This window comes from Scyliorhinus torazame, chromosome 10, assembly GCF_047496885.1.
Source record: "Scyliorhinus torazame isolate Kashiwa2021f chromosome 10, sScyTor2.1, whole genome shotgun sequence".
In the NCBI taxonomy this organism is placed as follows: Eukaryota; Metazoa; Chordata; class Chondrichthyes; order Carcharhiniformes; family Scyliorhinidae; genus Scyliorhinus; species Scyliorhinus torazame.
Genome location: NC_092716.1, coordinates 181,956,438 through 181,976,812, shown reverse-complemented (window position 1 = coordinate 181,976,812; position 20,375 = coordinate 181,956,438). Strand labels below are relative to the sequence as shown.

Here is a 20,375-nt window from a genome sequence, read left to right as displayed (position 1 = left end):
CCCCTCATTCTTCTGAAGTCCGTTGAATACAATCTTATCGATTCAGTCTCTCCGCCTACGTCGGTCTCGCCATCCCAGGAATCATTCTGGTAAACCTTCACTGCACTTCCACTAGCACAAGAACATCATTCCTCCGATAAGGAGACGAAAACGGCACACAGCAATCCAGGTGTGGCCTCACCAAGGCCCTGTATAATTACAGCAAGGCATCCCAGCTCCTGTACTCGAATCCTCTCACTGTGAAGGCCAACATACCATTTGTCTTCTTTACCGCCTGCTGCACCTGCATGCTTACCTTCAGTGACTGGTGTACGAGGACATTCAGGTCTCGTTGCACATTCCCCTCTCCTACTATATAGTCATTCAGATAAGAACATAGAACATACAGTGCAGAAGGAAGCCATTCGGCCCATAGAGTCTACACCGACCCACTTAAGCCCCCACCTCCAACCTACCCCGTAACGCAATATCCCCTCCCAACCTTTTTGGCCACTAAGGGCAATTTATCATGGCTAATCCACCTAACCTGCACGTCTTTGGACTGTGGGAGGAAACCAGAGCATCCGGCGGAACCCCACGCAGACATGGGGAGAACGTGCAGACTCCGCACAGACAGTGACCCAGCGGGGAATCGAACCTGGGACCCTGGCGCTGTGAAGCCACAGTGCTATCCACTTGTGCTGCCCAAATAGTCTGCCTTCCTGTTATTGCTACCAAAGCGGATAACCTCGCATTTATCCAAATTATATTGCATCTGTCATTCATTTGCCGACTCACTCAACTTTTCCAAATCACACTGAAGGATCTCTGCATCCTCTTCACAGCTCACCCTCCCATCCAATTTGGTGTCATCTGCAAATTTGGAGATCTTACATTTTGTTCCCTCATCTAAATCATTAATATATATTGTGAATAGCTGGGATCCCAGCACCAATCCCTGCGCTACCCTACTAGTTACTGTCTGCCAATTTGGAAAGGACCCGTTAATTCCTACTCTTTGTTTCCAGTCTGCCAAACTGTTTTCTATCTATCTCAATACAATACCCCTAATTCCATGCGCTTTAATTTTACACACTAATCTCTTATGCAGGACTTTGTGAAAAGCCTTCTAAAAGTCCAAATTTACCACGTCCACTCACTCCTTCTTGTCAACTCGACTAGTTACATCCTCAAAGAATTCCAGTAGATTTGTCAAGTATAATTTCCCCTTCATAAATCCATGCAGACTCTGTCCCTTCCTGCTGTTATTTTCTAAGTTCTCTGCTATCAAATTTTTTCTCATGGATTCTAGAATTTCCCCCACTACTGACGTCAGGCTTACTGGTCTGTAATTCCCTGCTTTCTTTCTACGTCCCTTTTAGCTACCCTACAATCTGCAAGAACTGGTCCAGAGTCTATAGAATCTTGGAAGATGACCACCAATACATTCACTATTTATAGGCTCACTTTCTTAAGTATTCTGGGATGCAGATTATCAGGCCCTGGGGATTTATCAGCCTTCAACCCCATCAATTTCCCCAACACCATTTCTCTACTAATATTGATCTCCTTCAGTTTCTTCCTCTCACTAAACCCTACGTTTCTCGCATCTGATTTGTGTCCTCATTGGTGGCACAGTAGCACAGTGGTTAGCACTGCTGCCTCACAGCGCCAGGGACCTGGGTTCAATTCCGGCCTTGGGTCACTGTCTGTGTGGAGTTTAAACGTTCTCCCTGTGTCTGCGTGGGTTTCCTCCCACAGTCCAAAGATGTGCGGGTAAGGTAGATGGGCCATGTTAAATTGCCCCTTAGTGTCCAGAGATGTGCAGATTAGAACATAAGAACATAAGAACTAGGAGCAGGAGTAGGCCATCTGGCCCCTCGAGCCTACTCCACCATTCAATGAGATCATGGCTGATCTTTTGTGGACTCAGCTCCACTTTCCGGCTCGAACACTATAACCCTTAATCCCTTTATTCTTCAAAAAACTATCTATCCTTATCTTAAAAACATTTAATGAAGGAGCCTCTACTGCTTCACTGGGCAAGGAATTCCATAGATTCACAACCCTTTGCGTGAAGAAGTTCCTCCTAAACTCAGTCCTAAATCTACCTCCCCTTATTTTGAGGCTATGCCCCCTAGTTTTGCTTTCACCCGCCAGTGGAAACAACCTGCCCGCATCTATCCTATCTATTCCCTTCATAATCTTATATGTTTCTATAAGATCCCCCCTCATCCTTCTAAATTCCAACGAGTACAGTCCCAGTCTACTCGACCTCTCCTCGTAATCCAACCCCTTCAGGTCTGGGATTAACCGAGTGAATCTCCTCTGCACACGCTCCAGTGCCAGTACGTCCTTTCTCAAGTAAGGAGACCAAAACTGCACACAATACTCCAGGTGTGGCCTCACTAACACCTTATACAATTGCAGCATAACCGCCCTAGTCTTAAACTCCATCCCTCTAGCAATGAAGGACAAAATTCCATTTGCCTTCTTAATCACCTGTTGCACCTGTAAACCAACTTTTTGCGACTCATGCACTAGCACACCCAGGTCTCTCTGCACAGCAGCATGTTTTAATATTTTATCATTTAAATAATAATCCCTTTTGCTGTTATTCTGACCAAAATGGATAATCTCACATTTGTCAACATTGTATTCCATCTGCCAGACCCTAGCCCATTCACTTAGCCTATCCAAATCCCTCTGCAGACTTTCAGTATCCTCTGCACTTTTTGTTTTACCACTTATCTTAGTGTCATCTGCAAACTTGGACACATTGCTCTTGGTCTCCAACTCCAAATCATCTATGTAAATTGTGAACAGTTGTGGGCCCAACACTGATCCCTGAGGGACACCACTAGCTACTGATTGCCAACCAGAGAAACACCCATTAATCCCCACTCTTTGCTTTCTATTAATTAACCAATCCTCTATCCATGCTACTACTTTCCCCTTAATGCCATGCATCTTTATCTTATGCAGTAACCTTTTGTGTGGCACCTTGTCAAAGGCTTTCTGGAAATCCACATCCATTGGCTCCCCGTTATCTACCGCACTGTTAATGTCCTCAAAAAATTCCACTAAATTAGTGAGGCACGACCTGTCCTTTATGAACCCATGCTGCGTCTGCCCAATGGGACAATTTCCATCCAGATGCCTCGCTATTTCTTCCTTGATGATAGATTCCAGCATCTTCCCTACTACCGAAGTTAAGCTCACTGGCCTATAATTACCCGCTTTCTGCCTACCTCCTTTTTTAAACAGTGGTGTCACGTTTGCTAATTTCCAATCCGCCGGGACCACCCCAGAGTCTTGTGAATTTTGGTAAATTATCACTAGTGCATTTGCAATTTCCCTAGCCATCTCTTTTAGCACTCTGGGATGCATTCCATCAGGTCCAGGAGACTTGTCTACCTTTAGCCCCATTAGCTTGCCCATCACTACCTCCTTGGTGATAACAATTCTCTCAAGGTCCTCACCTGTCATAGCCTCATTTCCATCAGTCACTGGCATGTTATTTGTGTCTTCCACTGTGAAGACAGACCCAAAAAACCTGTTCAGTTCCTCAGCCATTTCCTCATCTCCCATTATTAAATTTCCCTTCTCATCCTCTAAAGGACCAATATTTACCTTAGCCACTCTTTTTTGTTTTATATATTTGTAGAAACTTTTACTATCTGTTTTTATATTCTGAGCAAGTTTACTTCTATCTTACTCTTCTTTATAGCTTTTTTAGTAGCTTTCTGTTGCCCCCTAAAGATTTCCCAGTCCTCTAGTCTCCCACAGATCTTTGCTACTTCGTATGTTTTTTCCTTCAATTTGATACTCTCCCTTATTTCCTTAGATATCCACGGTCGATTTTCCCTCTTTTTACCGTCCTTCCTTTTTGTTGGTATAAACCTTTGCTGAGCACTGTGAAAAATCACTTGGAAGGTTCTCCACTGGTCCTCAACTGTTTCACCATAAAGTCTTTGCTCCCAGTCTACCTTAGCTAGTTCTTCTCTCATCCCATTGTAATCTCCTTTGTTTAAGCACAAAACACGAGTGCTTGATTTTACCTTCTCACCCTCCATCTGTATTTTAAATTCCACCATATTGTGATCGCTCCTTCCGAGAGGATCCCTAACTATGAGATCCTGAATCAATCCTGTCTCATTACACAGGACCAGATCTAGGACCGCTTGTTCCCTCGTAGGTTTCATTACATACTGTTCTAGGAAACTATCGCGGATACATTCTATAAACTCCTCCTCAAGGCTGCCTTGACCGACCTGGTTAAACCAATCGACATGTAGATTAAAATCCCCCATGATAACTGCTGTACCATTTCTACATGCATCAGTTATTTCTTTGTTTATTGCCTGCCCCACCATAATGTTACTACTTGGTGGTGTAGACTACTCCTATCAGTGACTTTTTCGCCTTACTATTCCTGATTTCCACCCAAATGGATTCAACCTTATCCTCCATAGCACCGATGTCATCCCTTACTGTTGCCCGGATGTCATCCTTAAATAACAGAGCTACACCACCTCCCTTACCATCCACTCTGTCCTTCCGAATAGTTTGATACCCTCGGATATTTAACTCCCAGTCGTGACCATCCTTTAAACATGTTTCAGTAATGGCCACTAAATCATAGTCATTCACGATGATTTGCGCCATCAACTCATTTACCTTATTCCGAATACTACGAGCATTCAGGTAAAGTACACTTATGTTGGCTTTTTTACCTCTGTTCTGAGTCTTAACACCTCGATCAGTAACCTCTCCTAAGTTATATTTCCTCTTAACCTTTCTCCTAATTTTCCTTGTCGTTGAACCCGTATCTTCATGTAACAACCTGCCGCGTCGCTTACCATTAATGTTTTCACTTCCCGTTTTATTCCTTTTAGTATTCCTGGTCCTATTCACTGAGCTCCCCTCAGTCACTGTACCTTGTACTGTCCCCATTTTTGATTTTTGACTATGGCTTCTCTGCCTTACACTTTCCCCCTTACTGCCTTTTGTTTCTGTCCCTGTTTTACTACCTTCCAACTCCCAACATCGGTTCCCATCCCCCTGCCACATTAGTTTAAACTCTCCCCAACAGCTCTAGCAAACATTGGACATCTAGGACAAACTAGGATATCGGTTCCAGTCCTGCCCAGGTGCAGACCGTCCGGTTTGTACTGGTCCCACCTCCCCAGAACCGGTTCCAATGTCCCAGGAATTTGAATCCCTCCCTCTTGCACCATCTCTCGAGCCACGTATTCATCCTATCTATCCTGACATTCCTACTCTGACTAACTCGAGGCACTGGTAGCAATCCTGAGATTACTACCTTTAAGGTCCTACTTTTTAGTTTAGCTCCTAACTCCCTAAATTCAGCTTGTAGGACCTCGTCCCGTTTTTTACCTATATCGTTGGTGCCTATGTGCACCTCGACAGCTGGCTGTTCACCCTCCCCCCCAGAATGTCCTGCAACCGCTCCGAGACATCCTTGACCCTTGCACCAGGGAGGCAACATACCATCCTGGAGTCTCGATTGCGTCCGTAGAACCGCCTGTCGATTCCCCTTACAATTGATTCCCTATCACTATAGCCCTGCCATTCATCTTCCTGCCCAGCTGCACAGCAGAGCCAGCCATGGTGCCATGAACCTGGCTGCTGCTGCCTTCCCCTGGTGAGCCATCTCCCTCAACAGTATCCAAAGTGGTATATCTGTTTTGCAGCGAGATGACCGCAGAGGACACCTGCACTGCCTTCCTACTCTTGCTCTGTCTTTTGGTCACCCATTTTCTATCTCCCTCAGTACCTTTCACCTGCGGTGTGACCAACTCGCTAAACGTGCTATCCACGACGTCCTCAGCATCGCGGATGCTCCAAAGTGAGTCGATCCGCAGCTCCAGAGCCGTCAAGCGGTCTAACAGGAGCTGCAACTGGACACACTTCTTGCACGTGAAGGAGCCAGGGACAGTGGACGTGTCCCTGAGCTCCCACATCGCACACGAGGAGCATGACACGGGTCTGAGATCTCCTGCCATGTCTTAAACCTTCGGTTAACTTCAACAATTACAATTTACCAAAAACAATTAAATAAATAAATAAACAACGAAGAAAGAAAAAAATATCAATATACCAATGAAAAGAAAAAGAAAACAGAAACACTACTTACCAGTCACTGTTCTCGAGCCTTCCTCTTGATCTTCACAGCAGTTGTTTGTTTTTTTGGTTAGAGGAGTGGGTAGGGAGGGAAACACTGAAGAAGTGTTTCCGGTTTAAGTGTCACTTGACAACAGCTCCACCACAAACTACCTTCAAATTAGGGTGACCTAGATTAGGTTATGGGGTTATAGGGATAGGGCGGCGTGGGCAGGGGAGTATAAATGAGTAGCTCATTCAAAAGGGTCGGTGCAGACACGATGGGCTGGATGGCTTCCTACTGTAGGGATCCTATGATTTGTGAGGACAGAACCAAAGTATCTGTTTCGTTGCTCCGCCATTTTGTGGCCCCAAGATACATTCCCTTGTTTCTGATTGTAAGGGACCTACATTTGTCTTCACAATCTTTTTCTTTTCACATATCTATAAAATCTTTTACAGTCAGTTTTTAATGTTCTCGTACTCTATTTTCCCTTTCTTAATCAATCCCTTGGTCCTTTTATGCTGAATTCTAAACAGTTCCCAGTTCTCACACCTTTCCCATTTTACTCCTGTGCTAGACAGCTCAAAGCTTGTATTTTTAACATTAAGTGTGTCGCTCCTGTTATTTTTCACTGTGGCCCTGTATGAATATGGCCTTTGGTTTCTCTGCCTATCACTTTTGTTATTCCCCTTTCTGTCTTTTGTTTTTGTCCTTGTTTCCTCCTTCTCTGATTCCTTGCATAGGCTCCCATCCCCTGCCATTTTAGTTTAAACCCTCCCCAACCACTTTAGCAAACACTCCCCCATGACATAAGTCCTGGTCCTGCCCAGGTGTAATCCTTCCAGTTTGTACAGGTCCCACATCCCCAGAACCAGACCCAATGCCCAAGGAATCTGAAACCAACCCCTCACACCATCTCTTCAGCCACATATTCATCTGATATATCTTGCTTTTTCTACTCTGACTAGCACATGGCACTGGTAGTAATCCTGCGATCACTATCTTTGAAGTACAACTTCTCAACTTTCTTCCTAATTCCTTGGGCTGGATTCTCCGCCGGCCTGGGGTTGCCCCACAATGGGAAACCCCATTGACAATACAGCGTAACGGAGCATTCCGCTGGTGGGGTGAAGCAGAAATGTGGCGTGGCGGGGCGGAGAATCCAGCCCCTTATATACTGCTTTTTGTACCTCCCCTTTTTTTAACCTTTTTTTGTACCAGGACCACTGGCTGTTTACCCTCCCCCTCCAGAATGTTCTCCAACCACTCCGAGAGATCCTTGACTCCAGCACAACGGAGGCAACATACCATCCTGGAGTCTCGTTTGTGGCCACAGAAATGCCCACCTATTCCCCTTACAATTGTCTGCCCTTTACCCCTTACAGACAATGGATTTCAGAGTTCAGCCAGCAATGGTTGGCATCTGCCTGGCCACGGTGACTCTTGCGGACACAATGAGTTTGCACAAGCAGGGAGGTTGCTCGGGGAGGACTCTGCAGAGCAGGAGCCTGTCCCAGAAGAGCAGGGACCAGCCAGCGAGGTTGGAGAACCAACCGTCCAACAGACCGAGGAAGAGGTGGGAAGGAAGCGCCACATCAGGTGGCATGTATATCTGCAGCACCTGCCATGTGATGCAGGGTGGGGTGTGGGCGGCTGCTGGCAGATGGGGTTCGGTCGTTGTCTAGGAGGGGTTACTGGAGTGTGGGATGTGGGTGGTGTCAGGGGGCAGTGGTGGTGTCTAACCCTGGCTGGCCTGGGGGGGTTGCCCATGCTCACCCAGCACTGCCTACCAGTCCGCCCAGTGGAAGCTGCATAGATTATCATAGATTATCATAGAATTTACAGTGCAGAAGGAGGCCATTCGGCCTACCGAGTCTGCACCAGCTCTTGGAAAGAGCACCCTACCCAAGGTCAACACCTCCACCCTATCCCCATAACCCAGTAACCCCACCCAACACTAAGGGCAATTTTGGTCACTAAAGGCAATTAATCATGGCCAATCCACCTAACCCGCACATCTTTGGACTGTGGGAGGAAACCGGAGCACCCGGAGGAAACCCACGCAGACACGGGGAGGATGTGCAGACTCCGCACAGACAGTGACCCAAGCCGGAATCGAACCTGGGACCCTGGAGTTGTAAAGCAATTGTGCTATCCACAATGCTACCGTGCATGGTGGGGTGGGTGTGGGTGGTTGCTGGGTGTGGGGTTGGGTGAGTCAAGAATGTTGCCAAGGACATGGAACTGGTGACTCACCCTGGCTGGCCTAGGGGGTTACCCATCCTCACCCAGCACTGCCTACTGGTCCGCCTGACAGGAGCCGTATGGTGCGGGGGGTGGGGGGCGGGCGTTTGCTAGCTTTGGGATTGGGGTGTGTGAGACGGGAGTGGTGCCGGGGAATGGTGGCGGTGACACTCCCTGGCTGCCCTGTGCAGCTTCTTTCAGCACTGTCCGGTCCTCACGGTGAGGCCCATGGGGCTCACGGCCTCTGCCACCTCCGCCCAAGCCAGGTTGATATCGGCTGGTGGCAGCCTCCATCCCCACCCGGAGAACAGGGTGTTCCGCGTCTCCTCCATGGCGCCCAGCAAAATCTTGAGCACTGCATCTACGAACCACGAGGTCACTCTCTGGGCTGCCATCTTCTTGGCTGGATTGTGAGTGTGTGAGGAGAGGAATGCTTATATGGGGCTGCAACTTGTCAGGCTCTCAAGTGTCATTCCTGAACCCAGCGAATCACATGCCGGCGTGCGTTGAAATTGCACTCATTCCACGTGGCACGAGTGCTGGGCGATTAGCATGTCCCCAGTCACACCCCCATCGGGACCGTGTTACACACCCCATTCAGTCCCAGCGTCAGCACTTAGGGCTGGATTCTCCGCCAGCGGGATGCTCCGTTTTGCGGGCCCGGGGGTTTCCCGACGGTGTGGGGCTGCCCACAATGGGAAACACTATTGGCCAGCCGGCGAAACGGTGCATCCCGCCCACGTGCTGAACCAGAAATGTGGCGCGGCGGGACGGAGAATCCAGCCCCTAGTCTCTCAAACGGAGAATTCCGCCCATAACTTTACCTTTTAGAATGATTAATAATATCTGCATTATAACGCATTATGTAATCTCTCGAAGGTAATCAAAATCCTACAACCCTGAGAACTGCATATTACCCATCAATACAGAAATCCTCTCTGAAGGAACATCAGATGCGATGTGCAGAGCATTCAGATTTTGGGACATGCACTTTACTCTTCCAAGATAAAAGTGGAGGTTTGGAGGTAAATATAAATCTCAAAAATATGATCCTGCTTTTACCATGGTTTGATTTTATGGCCACAAGTCAGGTGTTCTGTCCTCCCAGTTCTTGAGTAAAATATGGCGTGATGGCATTGGGTCAGCAATCCAATATCATCCCGCCAGTCTCCGATTATTCAGAAGCCTACCTGCCATTATGGGGAAAACATTTAGGAAGCTGTTGAACTTGTTAAAGAGGCAATTGACTGCAATTTTACATTGTCAATCTATTTTTCAGCAAGGTGAGGTAATGTCGTCATCGTCCCAGATGACCATAGGCTGCTTTCCCCTTTGGTGGGGGAGCACTGACTAGTGGTGATTTAACCTGAGGATCACTACACCTCAGGAGAGGGGCAAGGTTGAGAAGACGGGGCCTTCATGAATAACCTCTCATATTAGTCACAGTAGTTGCTCAGTCGTCACACGAGAAAAGCATTTATGCCATGTGTGAGGAGGTGGCACAAGGGTGGATAAAAGAGGCGGCAGATGGGACCATGGTGTGCAACAGCTGAGTCTGCTGCTGAAAGTGGCACCAATTGACTGTTAACGGGCCTTATTTCTTCATTTTTTGCAGTCTGGCTTTACAAAATCAAGAGAGGTCAATCGTGGAGGGTGAGGACTCCAACAGGGAAACTAGAGACACCTGTTTCCATGGTGATTGTGCACAATGGAGGAATCTCCTCCAATAAGGGGCAGCAGATAGAGAAGGCCAGCAGGCTGGGGACAGCTGCACCCTGTGGTCCAGTCAGGTGAAGAACCTACTGCTACACAAGGGCCCGAACAGGACTGACAATAAATCGCAACAGCTAGTTTGTGGTAGGATCAGACGCTAGCATGTAAGAGAGTCCACAGGCAAAGGATAAATTACCTTTCGCTCTCAGCGTGCCAGTGTTTTTGAAATCTGCACCTCTCCAGGGAGTCAGTGAACTTTCTTTGTGAATTGCTGCCTGGGGAGATCAATTCAAATTGCATTGGTGCCCACTCTTGCCTGTCTCTCTCACGATGACTGTGGTCTTGATCTTTTATGCAACTGGATCATTCCAGGAACCAGCCAATGCCATATTTCAAGCTTCAGCTCGCCGTTGCATAAAGATAGTCACAGATACATTTTTTAATTAAGCTAATGACTTCATCTCATTCACCATCGATGACCTTAGTCAGGCTGAGAGAGCCAGAGGCTTTGAGCATATTGCTGGATTCCCCAAAGATCAAGGTGTGATAGTTTGTACACGTGACCATCAAAGATCCATTGAGGCCATCGTAAAACTTGTTATTCCTTCAATGTCCAACTTGTATGTGACCATTGTCACACGATTGGGCAGATCTCTGCCCACTATCCTGGAAGCAGTTTTGATGTTTACATCCTTCAACATTTATCCGTGCCACAGTCATTCTGTCCACCAAAACCATTGGATGTGTGACTTCTTGGAGACAAGCACAACCCGCTGAAGCGATGGCTCATAACCCCTATGAAAGATCCATGGACCGATGCTCACATGTGGTGCAATGAAAACGATACATCTACCAGGGCCACCACCGAGCAGATTACTGGTCCGCTTAAAATGAGCTTTTGATGCTTGGACCATGCATTATTATCCAGCTTGTGTCTCACTATTCTCCACAGCCTGCTCTGCCATACACAACTTGCCATTGTTCAGAGGGAAGGTCCTGGCATAGCATCATCTGATGGAATGAGCCACATCCTCTGATAGTGAGGCTTAGGACGAGGTTGAGGAGAAGGAGCAGTCAGGCCATTCAGCGGTGGAATTCCTTGTGTTCAATAACACAATATTAGCCCCACAAAGTCTTAGCCAATATGTAATCAAACCTGATATTCTCTATCAAACAACAATTTAAAATGCACTCTCCTATTTCTTCCCTGGTGCAAATAAATATAGATATTTGAATGACATTCTCCAGTTCAAGTGCCACTTCAATTGATTATATTGGTGCCTACTTGCTAGTAGCTTGTGAGCAAACCTATTCACAGCGTAACAGATTTTTATCTCCTCCAAATATTGGATTTAGTCATAAGACGTTTGGTAGAAAATGTGTCGAATTGAGACCTGAACAAGCTGAAATTATGCTGCTAGATGCGACAGAGATAAACACAGGCGCAAATAATATGGAGATTCTGGATCACTTATTGTGCCCAGCTACTCTTGAGTATAATGTTCTCTTGTACAGTATTTAATTCAAAGTAAAGATTCAGTGTTGTGTTATTAGCATTGTGGTGAACCAAATAATTTACCATCTATTTAACTTTATTAATTAACAAATGCTCCAAGTCTGTTTTGTCTGCCACAAGTTATAACAACAATGAAAAAATCTGGAACTTTCAAGATTTTCCAATGGCGCAGAGATCGCAGAGATAATGTGGCAATGAATCATACAAGTCCAGGAATATCCCAGGTCCGATTCTTGTTTGTTAGGTGACAATGGGGACATTGCAATTAGTCCCAGAAATAATTGCCTCGAAAGTGTGACATTATGAGAAATGTACAGAACTGTAAGGGTTAATGTTATTTCCGAATCAACCACTAGAGGGAGCTGGCTGCAGAACTATATAATGCATCAATGCTAAGCCTTCTGGGAGAGTGTTGAGGAGAAGGCTAGGAGAAAGACAGTAAGAAAACTAGTGTGAATGAGAGCAAATCATAGTTATTATATTAGTGTAGAGATTAGTGGTAGATTGTATGTTTATTGTCAATTGTTTATGATATAGAAGTAAGAGGTCAAATTCGATTAAGTAGTGCAAATAAATCTTTAGCTTTGTTAATACAAAAGCTAGTTGTGGTCTTTGTGAACACTATGTCAACCATCCTAGGATCTGAACCACAAAGAACACCACAGAAAGGAGAGGAAATCCACACTTAGAGGCTGTACAATGGCCTCTGCAGGAAAGTGTAGATTTTGGATAACAAAAAAATTGATCATATCTCTAATGCCCTCCAGTATAAAATGGCCTGTTATTTCTCAGTGTTTAGACTGACGCCTAAGGAATGATTATTCGGGTAAGGTAATATGATTGGCAGAATTTTTCCTCAAATTGGGAGAAAGGGATGAACCAAACATGAAATGTTAATTGGTGCAATCGCTGGTGGTGTTTTAACACTTCACAACATTTGTATTTTAGGTTATGAATAAATCAGGCCAATACTGTGCTGCTCCCTACATTCCAAACACTGTTCTACTCAACATAGCTAACCTTCTTCAGAGGTGGACATCTGACGCATTGATTTCCATGGTGAGGTGACACTCATTTTGGTAAAACAGGGATAATTAAAATCATAGTAACTTACTATTCCTTTTATGCATTGAAACCATTGATTAACTTTCAAATTGTTAAGATTTCCCAAATGGAGAATATCTCCAAGTACGTTAAATATGACAAAAAGCAATTGATTAACAATTCAGCAACACCTATTTACCCTGAGGTATGTATGGTTCTAAATGCAATTATTTGCAAAGCCATTGGAACTGTCCAATCAAATGTGAGTCTGTAAATGCAAGTGAAGAATGTGTCTATATGTATATGTGCATGAAGAGGGAAAGAAGCATGAGAGTATTTATATGATTTTAAATGAAAGAAAAACACCAAAGACAGATCCAGTAATTCCAAGTCGAGCTATAGAGGTCCATGTGTGCCCCACGGAGCTAATCTTACATCACATGATTTCAAGTGGCATTAGGGAACTAAGTGGAGGTATTGTGGTGCAGTGGGAAGCATTACTGCCCCTCAACTAGATGTCCTGGGTTCGAATTCCACGCCAGAACTTGATGGCAAAGAAGATGTGATCGCTGATGGCAGTATGGACAAGATTGGCACCAACAGCCTGGGGTTCCATCCCTGTTTCTGGCTGGGGTGGAGTTGGGACCTGCTGACTTGCCCTACCTGTGGTGGGAACTGTGGATTGGACCTGCCTATGGGTAGAGAACTGAAGGAAATGGCCTGGAGCTGAAATGTTGGCTGTGAGGAATTATAAGGAAAGTCAGGCTGTCAGCTTTGCGATTTGTGAATTTTTTTGGATTGGTCTCCTTTGAAAAAATGGGAATGAAATACAGGAAAGGAGTGTGGTGGATGGATAAATTCAAAGCCTTTTTAATGGCCTTTTTTTGCACTTCACGTTTCCTTATGCCTTTACAGTGTGAACTGGCAAGTTAAAAAGCACCAATATCGAGCTTAGAATTTCCCAAGAACTGCTGTTGGCCTAAAGGTTGTGCCGATAAATTAATCTACAAATGCACCATCCTAATAATCATGGAATTATAGGGCGACAGCACAGGAAGAACGTGTTCAGTTCATTGCACCTATTCTGTTTTTTTGCTCAGGCTACCCAATTTGTCCCATTTCCCTGCCCTTTCCCCATAGTCCTGTTTTCCTTGTCAAGTATTTATCCATTTCCCAATTAAATCTACTTCCACCAATCTTCCAAGCAGAGTATTCCATATCCAAACAGCTCACATCAGCTTGCCTCTCGTTCTTTTACCCACATTAGCCATCCTTTTGCCCCTAGAAACAGCTTCTCCGTGTTTACAGGATACCCCTCAACCTTGTCTGCTCCAAAGTGCAACAATCACAGTTTCTCTGCTCTCTCCGTGGAGTCCCACATCTCTGTTGACCTTCCAGTAAATTTATTTTGCACCCTCTCTAAAATCTCTTCAATAACAGCTTCAAGCTAATTCTTTTCCAAGACTTCAATGGCCTGCTTTCAACCATCCTCCTTGACACCTTCTTCTGACCTGAGAAGAGCTATTGCTGCACATCTATCCTAAGTTTCCCTTTAATAATCCCGAGCCCTGATGCTCCTGAGAGAATTGAGTTTCTCACTATGAACTTATATTATTATAGAAATCTTCATGGAAATATTATGAGGAACATACAAATCAGGAAAATTGTTGTTTCTTTTCCACAGAAACATAGAGTTCCTATTCCGCAAACTGATGACATGTTGAACAGCCCTCGGCAGTCAGTGGCTTTTTTTGTTCATCCGGATCATAATACAATACTGGAATGCTGCGATGGATTGAACAAATACCCACCCATCAGTTCTATTCAGTACCTAAAGGAGACACACGGAGAAATATTTCCAAGGGAATCCTATCCAACTGGCGATTGAACGGAATGCCAGTGAGCAGGACAGCAGGAAGACTTTCCAAACTGCAGATTCAAATCGATTAAAAGAACTTGTCAAAATATTATTCAGTTTTAATGCAGTTGAAGCAATATTTCTTTTATCCCTATAGTAGGTTCTATCTCTATTTGCTGAATTTCCAACTTCCCGAGCATCGTATACAGAAGTGTGCAATTAGGAAAATCAGAGGAGTAATTGTGCCCTGGCTGGGTTATTTCTGGCTGCAAGGAGAAGGCTGACATGGTGGCTGCAGCTGAGAAGAAAGAAATTACAGGGTGCTATCTAATGGAACACTATACTAGAATACACTCTGATTTTATGGAAATCAATTCCCAATGCTTATCATATCATTGGAGCTTTCTATTAATAAAATGTCATTTTTGAAAGGGTAACATGTTGTGTGTATTTGAACAAATTACTTTAAACAGCAATTGTCCATGATTCACTTTATGTCATAAACTACAATTTCTTTTTGTGCAGTCAACTGTTTAAATGTCCCGGGCAAGTGATTTTATTTTAATTCATTCCTGGCTTGTGGACTTCACTGGACAACATTGTGCATGACAATATAGTCTAATAATGCTCTCAATGTTTTGATTTGTACATGAATTCTAGATTAAGCTTATTGGTATTGAAGGCAGAGGGGGAAATGGAAGTCTGAGGGGGAAAAATGAAGCATGCCAGTGTCGTTGGCATCATGTCTTGACTGAACCCAAAACAAAATTTAAAGAACTTTTAAATCAACCAATTGTAAGATAACAGAGCATGAAGATATTAAAGCTGACGCTGCTTCCTGTACATTCCACACTCAATAACAATCTTAAGGCACACTGAAACTTGTTCTTCTCTCAGGTTGTGAACAATGTTAAAAATGATGTGGAGATGCTGGCGTTGGACTGGGTGGGCACAGTAAGAAGTTTTACAACACCAAGTTAAAGTCCAACAGGTTTATTTGGAGTCACTAGCTTTTGGAGCACAGCTCCTTCATCAGGTGAGTGCTGAGGAAGGAGCTGTGTTCCGAACGCTAGTGACTCCAAAAAGACCTGCTGGACTTTAACCTAGTGTTGTAAGAATTCTTACAATGCTAAAAATGTCACATTTATTGGCCTAAACAGGCTAAGCAGGTGGCATAAGTAGCTTTTCCCTCGAATCACTCTTGTCTTTGGGTGATTGCGCATCCCCAACCACCACCCCCTCCCCCTACCCATTGGAATTAAATAAGGAATTACAGGTATTGATCAGACAATGAACAGACTTCTAGACATACCTACAGGGATGGGCAATAAATACTGACCCAGCCAACTGCACCAATCGCCCTCAATTAATTTTTTTAAAAGGAATGGTGGGAGAGGCCGGGGTCAGCAGGAGTCAGCTGACTTACGGGAGTGTCGTGGGGGGAGCAAAATGGCTACATGAAGCAACATGTCCAAATCAGAATTGTACACGATTTGGAGATCATGGTGTTCCCAAAAGTGACAAGAGCAGAAGGGAGATAGTTACTAATTAAGAGCCCCTCAGAGAATTCTAGTGCATCCTCTAGATCATACGCATGGTTGCAAAAGTGTGAATCTGGAGGATGTATCAACCAAGTGAATTGCTTTTCCTGAATGGAATGTTGGGCATTCGAATGACTCGACCCCTGCAGACGATGGATAGGTTTTGGGAGTTTATGGAAGTAAGCACTAATTGCAGAGTATTAGGTTTCTGTACTGCTCTTCCACTCAGTCACCCATACAGCTAATGGTGACTCAAAGAACATGAATAACGGAGACTACACAGATGATGGTGCTATTGAAAGACAAGGGCAGGTGGCTGACTTTCTTTTGTACAAAAGTATTATGTAGCAATTGTTCAAGTGCAGCTGTAGGCAAGGTTCCATCATTATTGGAGAAAGGAGTAAAGCACAGTGAAATTGCCAATCCTACCTTGGCTCTTTGATGAAGAGAAAGGTAATTGAAGCACCTGAAAATGGTCTGGATAAGGATGAATCATTGGTAACAGGCCTCTGGCAACACTACCTTCCTATAAACGTAAGTCAGACATTCTCAAGTCAGATTTTACCCCAGCCTTTGGAAGGTTGTCCCTCGTTGGTTTCAATTTTGCGAGGTATCCTTGGTTCCAGACCAAGGGTAACTGTGGTGATAAAGAACAATGGGCTGGATTCTCTGCAGGTGGGATTCTCCGTTGCACCAGCAGCACCCACGCCTCTGGGTTTCCCAGAGGAGTGGGGTGGCCACAATGGAAAATCCCATTGGCAGGTGGCAGAAATGGAGATTCCCTCTGCCGGCAAGGATGCACCGCCCAGGAAACCCGCAAACCGGAGAACCTCACCTCTCCTCAGGCATCAACATCTTGCATCAATGTCTGCATCAATGGTGGGCGGGATCCAGATCACGATGTCTCACAATATCTTGTCAGATCTCAGGAGGTATAACGACCGTCGGGAATCCCGGAAGAGGCCTCTCTCATCATCTATTGGCCGTGCCCCATCCCAATTCCGGCGGGACACGGCCAGTAAACTTGGAGTGACTTGGAGTATAAATGTCCTTCAGTTAATTAAAGGTTTTGATTTAATAAGCGCAATGATTCATTGTCTACTCACTCACCTGCATCCTGTCCAACCAAGTACAGCCTGTTTAAAGAGAGCCCTGCCACTATTATGTGTCCACAGTCATTTGAAATCTGTTAAACATTAACATTAAAACTTAAGTTTATTGTCTCAGCCCAGAAGGTGTCCATTCTGAGAACATGGTCGGCCTTCTCCGGTCATTGCGATTCACTTTTGCCACCGGCAGTGCACCCCCGCCTGTGGCTTTCTCGGCTGTGTGGGATGATAACAATGGAAAATCGCATTGACATGGGTGGGGAGATGGAATCCTGCTGCTAGTAAGCGACGCGCCACCGAGAAACAGGCAGCTGTGGGACCAGAGAATCCAGCCCCATAATTTAAAATGTGTTGCAGTTGTACTTTTATTTGAATATTGTACTGTTTTTATTTTGTTCTATGGTGCGATATTTGTAGATGAGAAGGTTTCAGTTGTCTCTGAATTTCTTTGTAAGACTTTGGGAATTTCGGCATAAAGCAGAATATTTAAATTACCAATGTGTTTCCTCTTTCTGATTTGAGCCTGGACTTGAGACATTCCTTCATTCCTCCCTTAGTAAATGTCTATCATCATCAGTAACTTCGAAACTTCATTGGTTTTGGCTGGTGCACAGAGTTATCACATGATAAATGCGAAAAACACCCAACGAACAGAACTGAGGTGTCCCAAGACCAACAGGGTCAGAACAAAGATCTGTAAAGCAACCACATCCAGTTGGTGATCAACAACCAGGCAACTAACAGGAGAGACAATTCTATGGAAATCTCCACCCTCGGCCATGGTGAAATCCAGTTTGTGATTTTAAGTGATGAGGCTGAAGTGGTTGCATAATTATTTAACAAAATGTGCTGAAAGATGACCCTAAGTTATTTACTTGAGGTTCCCACCATCATAGATACCAGTATGCAGCTGATGTGATTTAATCCATGTTAAAACCTATGCTAGGGCATTCACCTGAGGAAGGAGCAGCGCTCCGAAAGCTAGTGACATCGAAACAAACCTGTTGGACTTTAACCTGGTGTTGTAAGACTTCGTACTGTGCTCACCCCAGTCCAACGCCGGCATCTCCACATCAGGGCATAGGTAGGAAAGGAGTGAAGACCCCATAATCAAATATGTGAATGGCAGACCTGGTTTAAGGGTCCAAATGACCTGCTCCAGTTTCTTAGGCGACATTAAGAAGTGTAGCCACCTGAGTTGGCCACTTCCCGACTTAAAATGGAGAACCGCAAAGGCTGAAGGGAAATTCAGCCAACACACGCAAAGACTAGCATGTATATTGGAACTTGCAAAACAACCAGACAGCACCGAAACCAGCAGCCATCTGCACAGTAATGTAGCAGCCATCTACATAGTAATGTGCGATTCCCAGGCACAATGGCAACAGTTAAGGTGAACAAAGCCAAGCCGGACTCCTCGTCGCCAGCAGGAGCCAAGACAAAGGAAGACCAACGGACATTTAGGGACCGCCCAGCGATCAGGGAATGACTCCAGGATTGGAGAAATCGATCCAAGTGATCGGAAAGTAGTCCAATCACTTGGAACCAGGTACGGGGTCAGCCCCAAAGGGCGGGAAGCCCCTGGGGACTATAAAGTAAAGCCCCCAAGTTCAAATCATTGGCGTGGCGGTATCATAAAGATACCTGGCTCTCTAGAGCAAAGGTTATAAAACAGATCCAATTGAACCAACCAAAAGTTTGCAACAGAAGCTACTAGATGTCCTACAAACAGGCAGTGATGTCTAGTAACTGCAGCAGAGCTAGCTGCTCTTGTAACCCAGCTGATCTGGTCTAGTCAGGATGTTGGCTTCTAAACAGCAATGTGTAAGTTTGCCAGCTATGTCCTCGATAAATAAAAATAATTTCTATTCCCTAACTAATTATGTTCCATCAGCCTCCCCTTCCAAAAAATGAGAAAAGGGAGGGAAAGAGTAATTAACAAATCATTTAATTACAACTACTTAATAATAACCTGTTCATCAATGCTCAGCTTGAGCTCCATCGCATCCTTTTACTCAACGAAGGTTAGGTCATGCAAACTTGTAGAATCATGAGCTTAACAGCTCACTTAACTGTGCCGATGCCAGATTGAAAAATGGAAGCTGAGCTTCCAGACTCCTGACAGCACCATACTCCCTGTGCCTGTAATAGGAGGTGAGCCTTATTCTCGTAGTGTATCTGGAGTCTATTACACACATCCTCAAAATGGCACAGTTAAATCCAGCATGTTGAGCGAGGGATCACAAGTGCAAATCCTTGAAACGAGACGAAGGAGAGTTAAAGAGAGTGAAACGAGATGAAGGAGGGTTAAAGAGAGTGAAACGAGACGAAGGAGGGTGAAAGAGAGTGAGACGAGACGAAGGAGGGTGAAAGAGAGTGAATCGAGACGAAGGAGGGTGAAAGAGAGTGAAACGAGACGAAGGAGGGTGAAAGAGGGTGAAACGAGACGAAGGAGGGTGAAAGAGAGAGAAACGAGATGAAGGAGGGTGAAAGAGAGTGAAACGAGACGAAGGAGGGGGAAAGAGAGTGAAACGAGGCGAAGGAGGGTGAAAGACAGTGAAACGAGACAAAGGAGGGTTACAGAGAGTGAAGCGAGACGAAGAAGGGAGAAAGAGTGAAAGGAGACGATGGAGGGTTAAAGAGAGATAAACGAGACGAAGGAGGTTGAAAGAGAGTGAAACGAGACGAAGGAGGGTGAAAGAGAGTGAAAGGAGACAAAGGAGGGTGAAAGAGAGTGAAACGAGATGAAGGAGTGTGAAAGAGAGTGAAACGAGACAAAGGAGGGTTACAGAGAGTGAAACGAGATGAAGAGGGGTGAAAGAGAGTGAAACGAGACGAAGGAGGGTGAAAGAGAGTGAAAGGAGACAAAGGAGGGTGAAAGAGAGTGAAACGAGACGAAGGAGGGTGAAAAAGAGTGAAACGAGACGAAGGAGGGTTAAAGAGAGTGAAACGAGACAAAGGAGGGTGAAAGAGAGTGAAACGAGACGAAGGAGGGGGAAAGAGTGAAACGAGACGAAGGAGGGTGAAAGAGAGTGAAACGAGACGAAGGAGGGTGAAAAAGAGTGAAACGAGACGAAGGAGGGTGAAAGAGAGTGAAACGAGATGAAGGAGTGTGAAAGAGAGTGAAACGAGACAAAGGAGGGTTACAGAGAGTGAAACGAGATGAAGAGGGGTGAAAGAGAGTGAAATGAGACGAAGGAGGGTTAAAGAGAGTGAAACGAGACGAAGGAGGGTGAAAGAG

At 45.1% G+C, this 20,375-nt stretch overlaps 1 protein-coding gene across 1 annotated transcript in view; it reads left to right on the top strand.

Moving 5' to 3' along the window:
• Positions 1-14,915, top strand: part of LOC140384399 (uncharacterized) — a 57,158-nt gene extending 42,243 nt beyond the window's left edge. Inside the window, exons 6-8 of the mRNA XM_072466071.1 lie at positions 9,233-9,378; positions 12,531-12,641; positions 14,311-14,915. Of these exons, the coding sequence (XP_072322172.1) occupies positions 9,233-9,378; positions 12,531-12,641; positions 14,311-14,514 (461 nt within the window). The 3' untranslated portion in view covers positions 14,515-14,915. The remainder of the gene's footprint in view (positions 1-9,232; positions 9,379-12,530; positions 12,642-14,310) is intronic.
• The last annotated feature ends 5,460 nt before the right edge of the window (positions 14,916-20,375 follow it).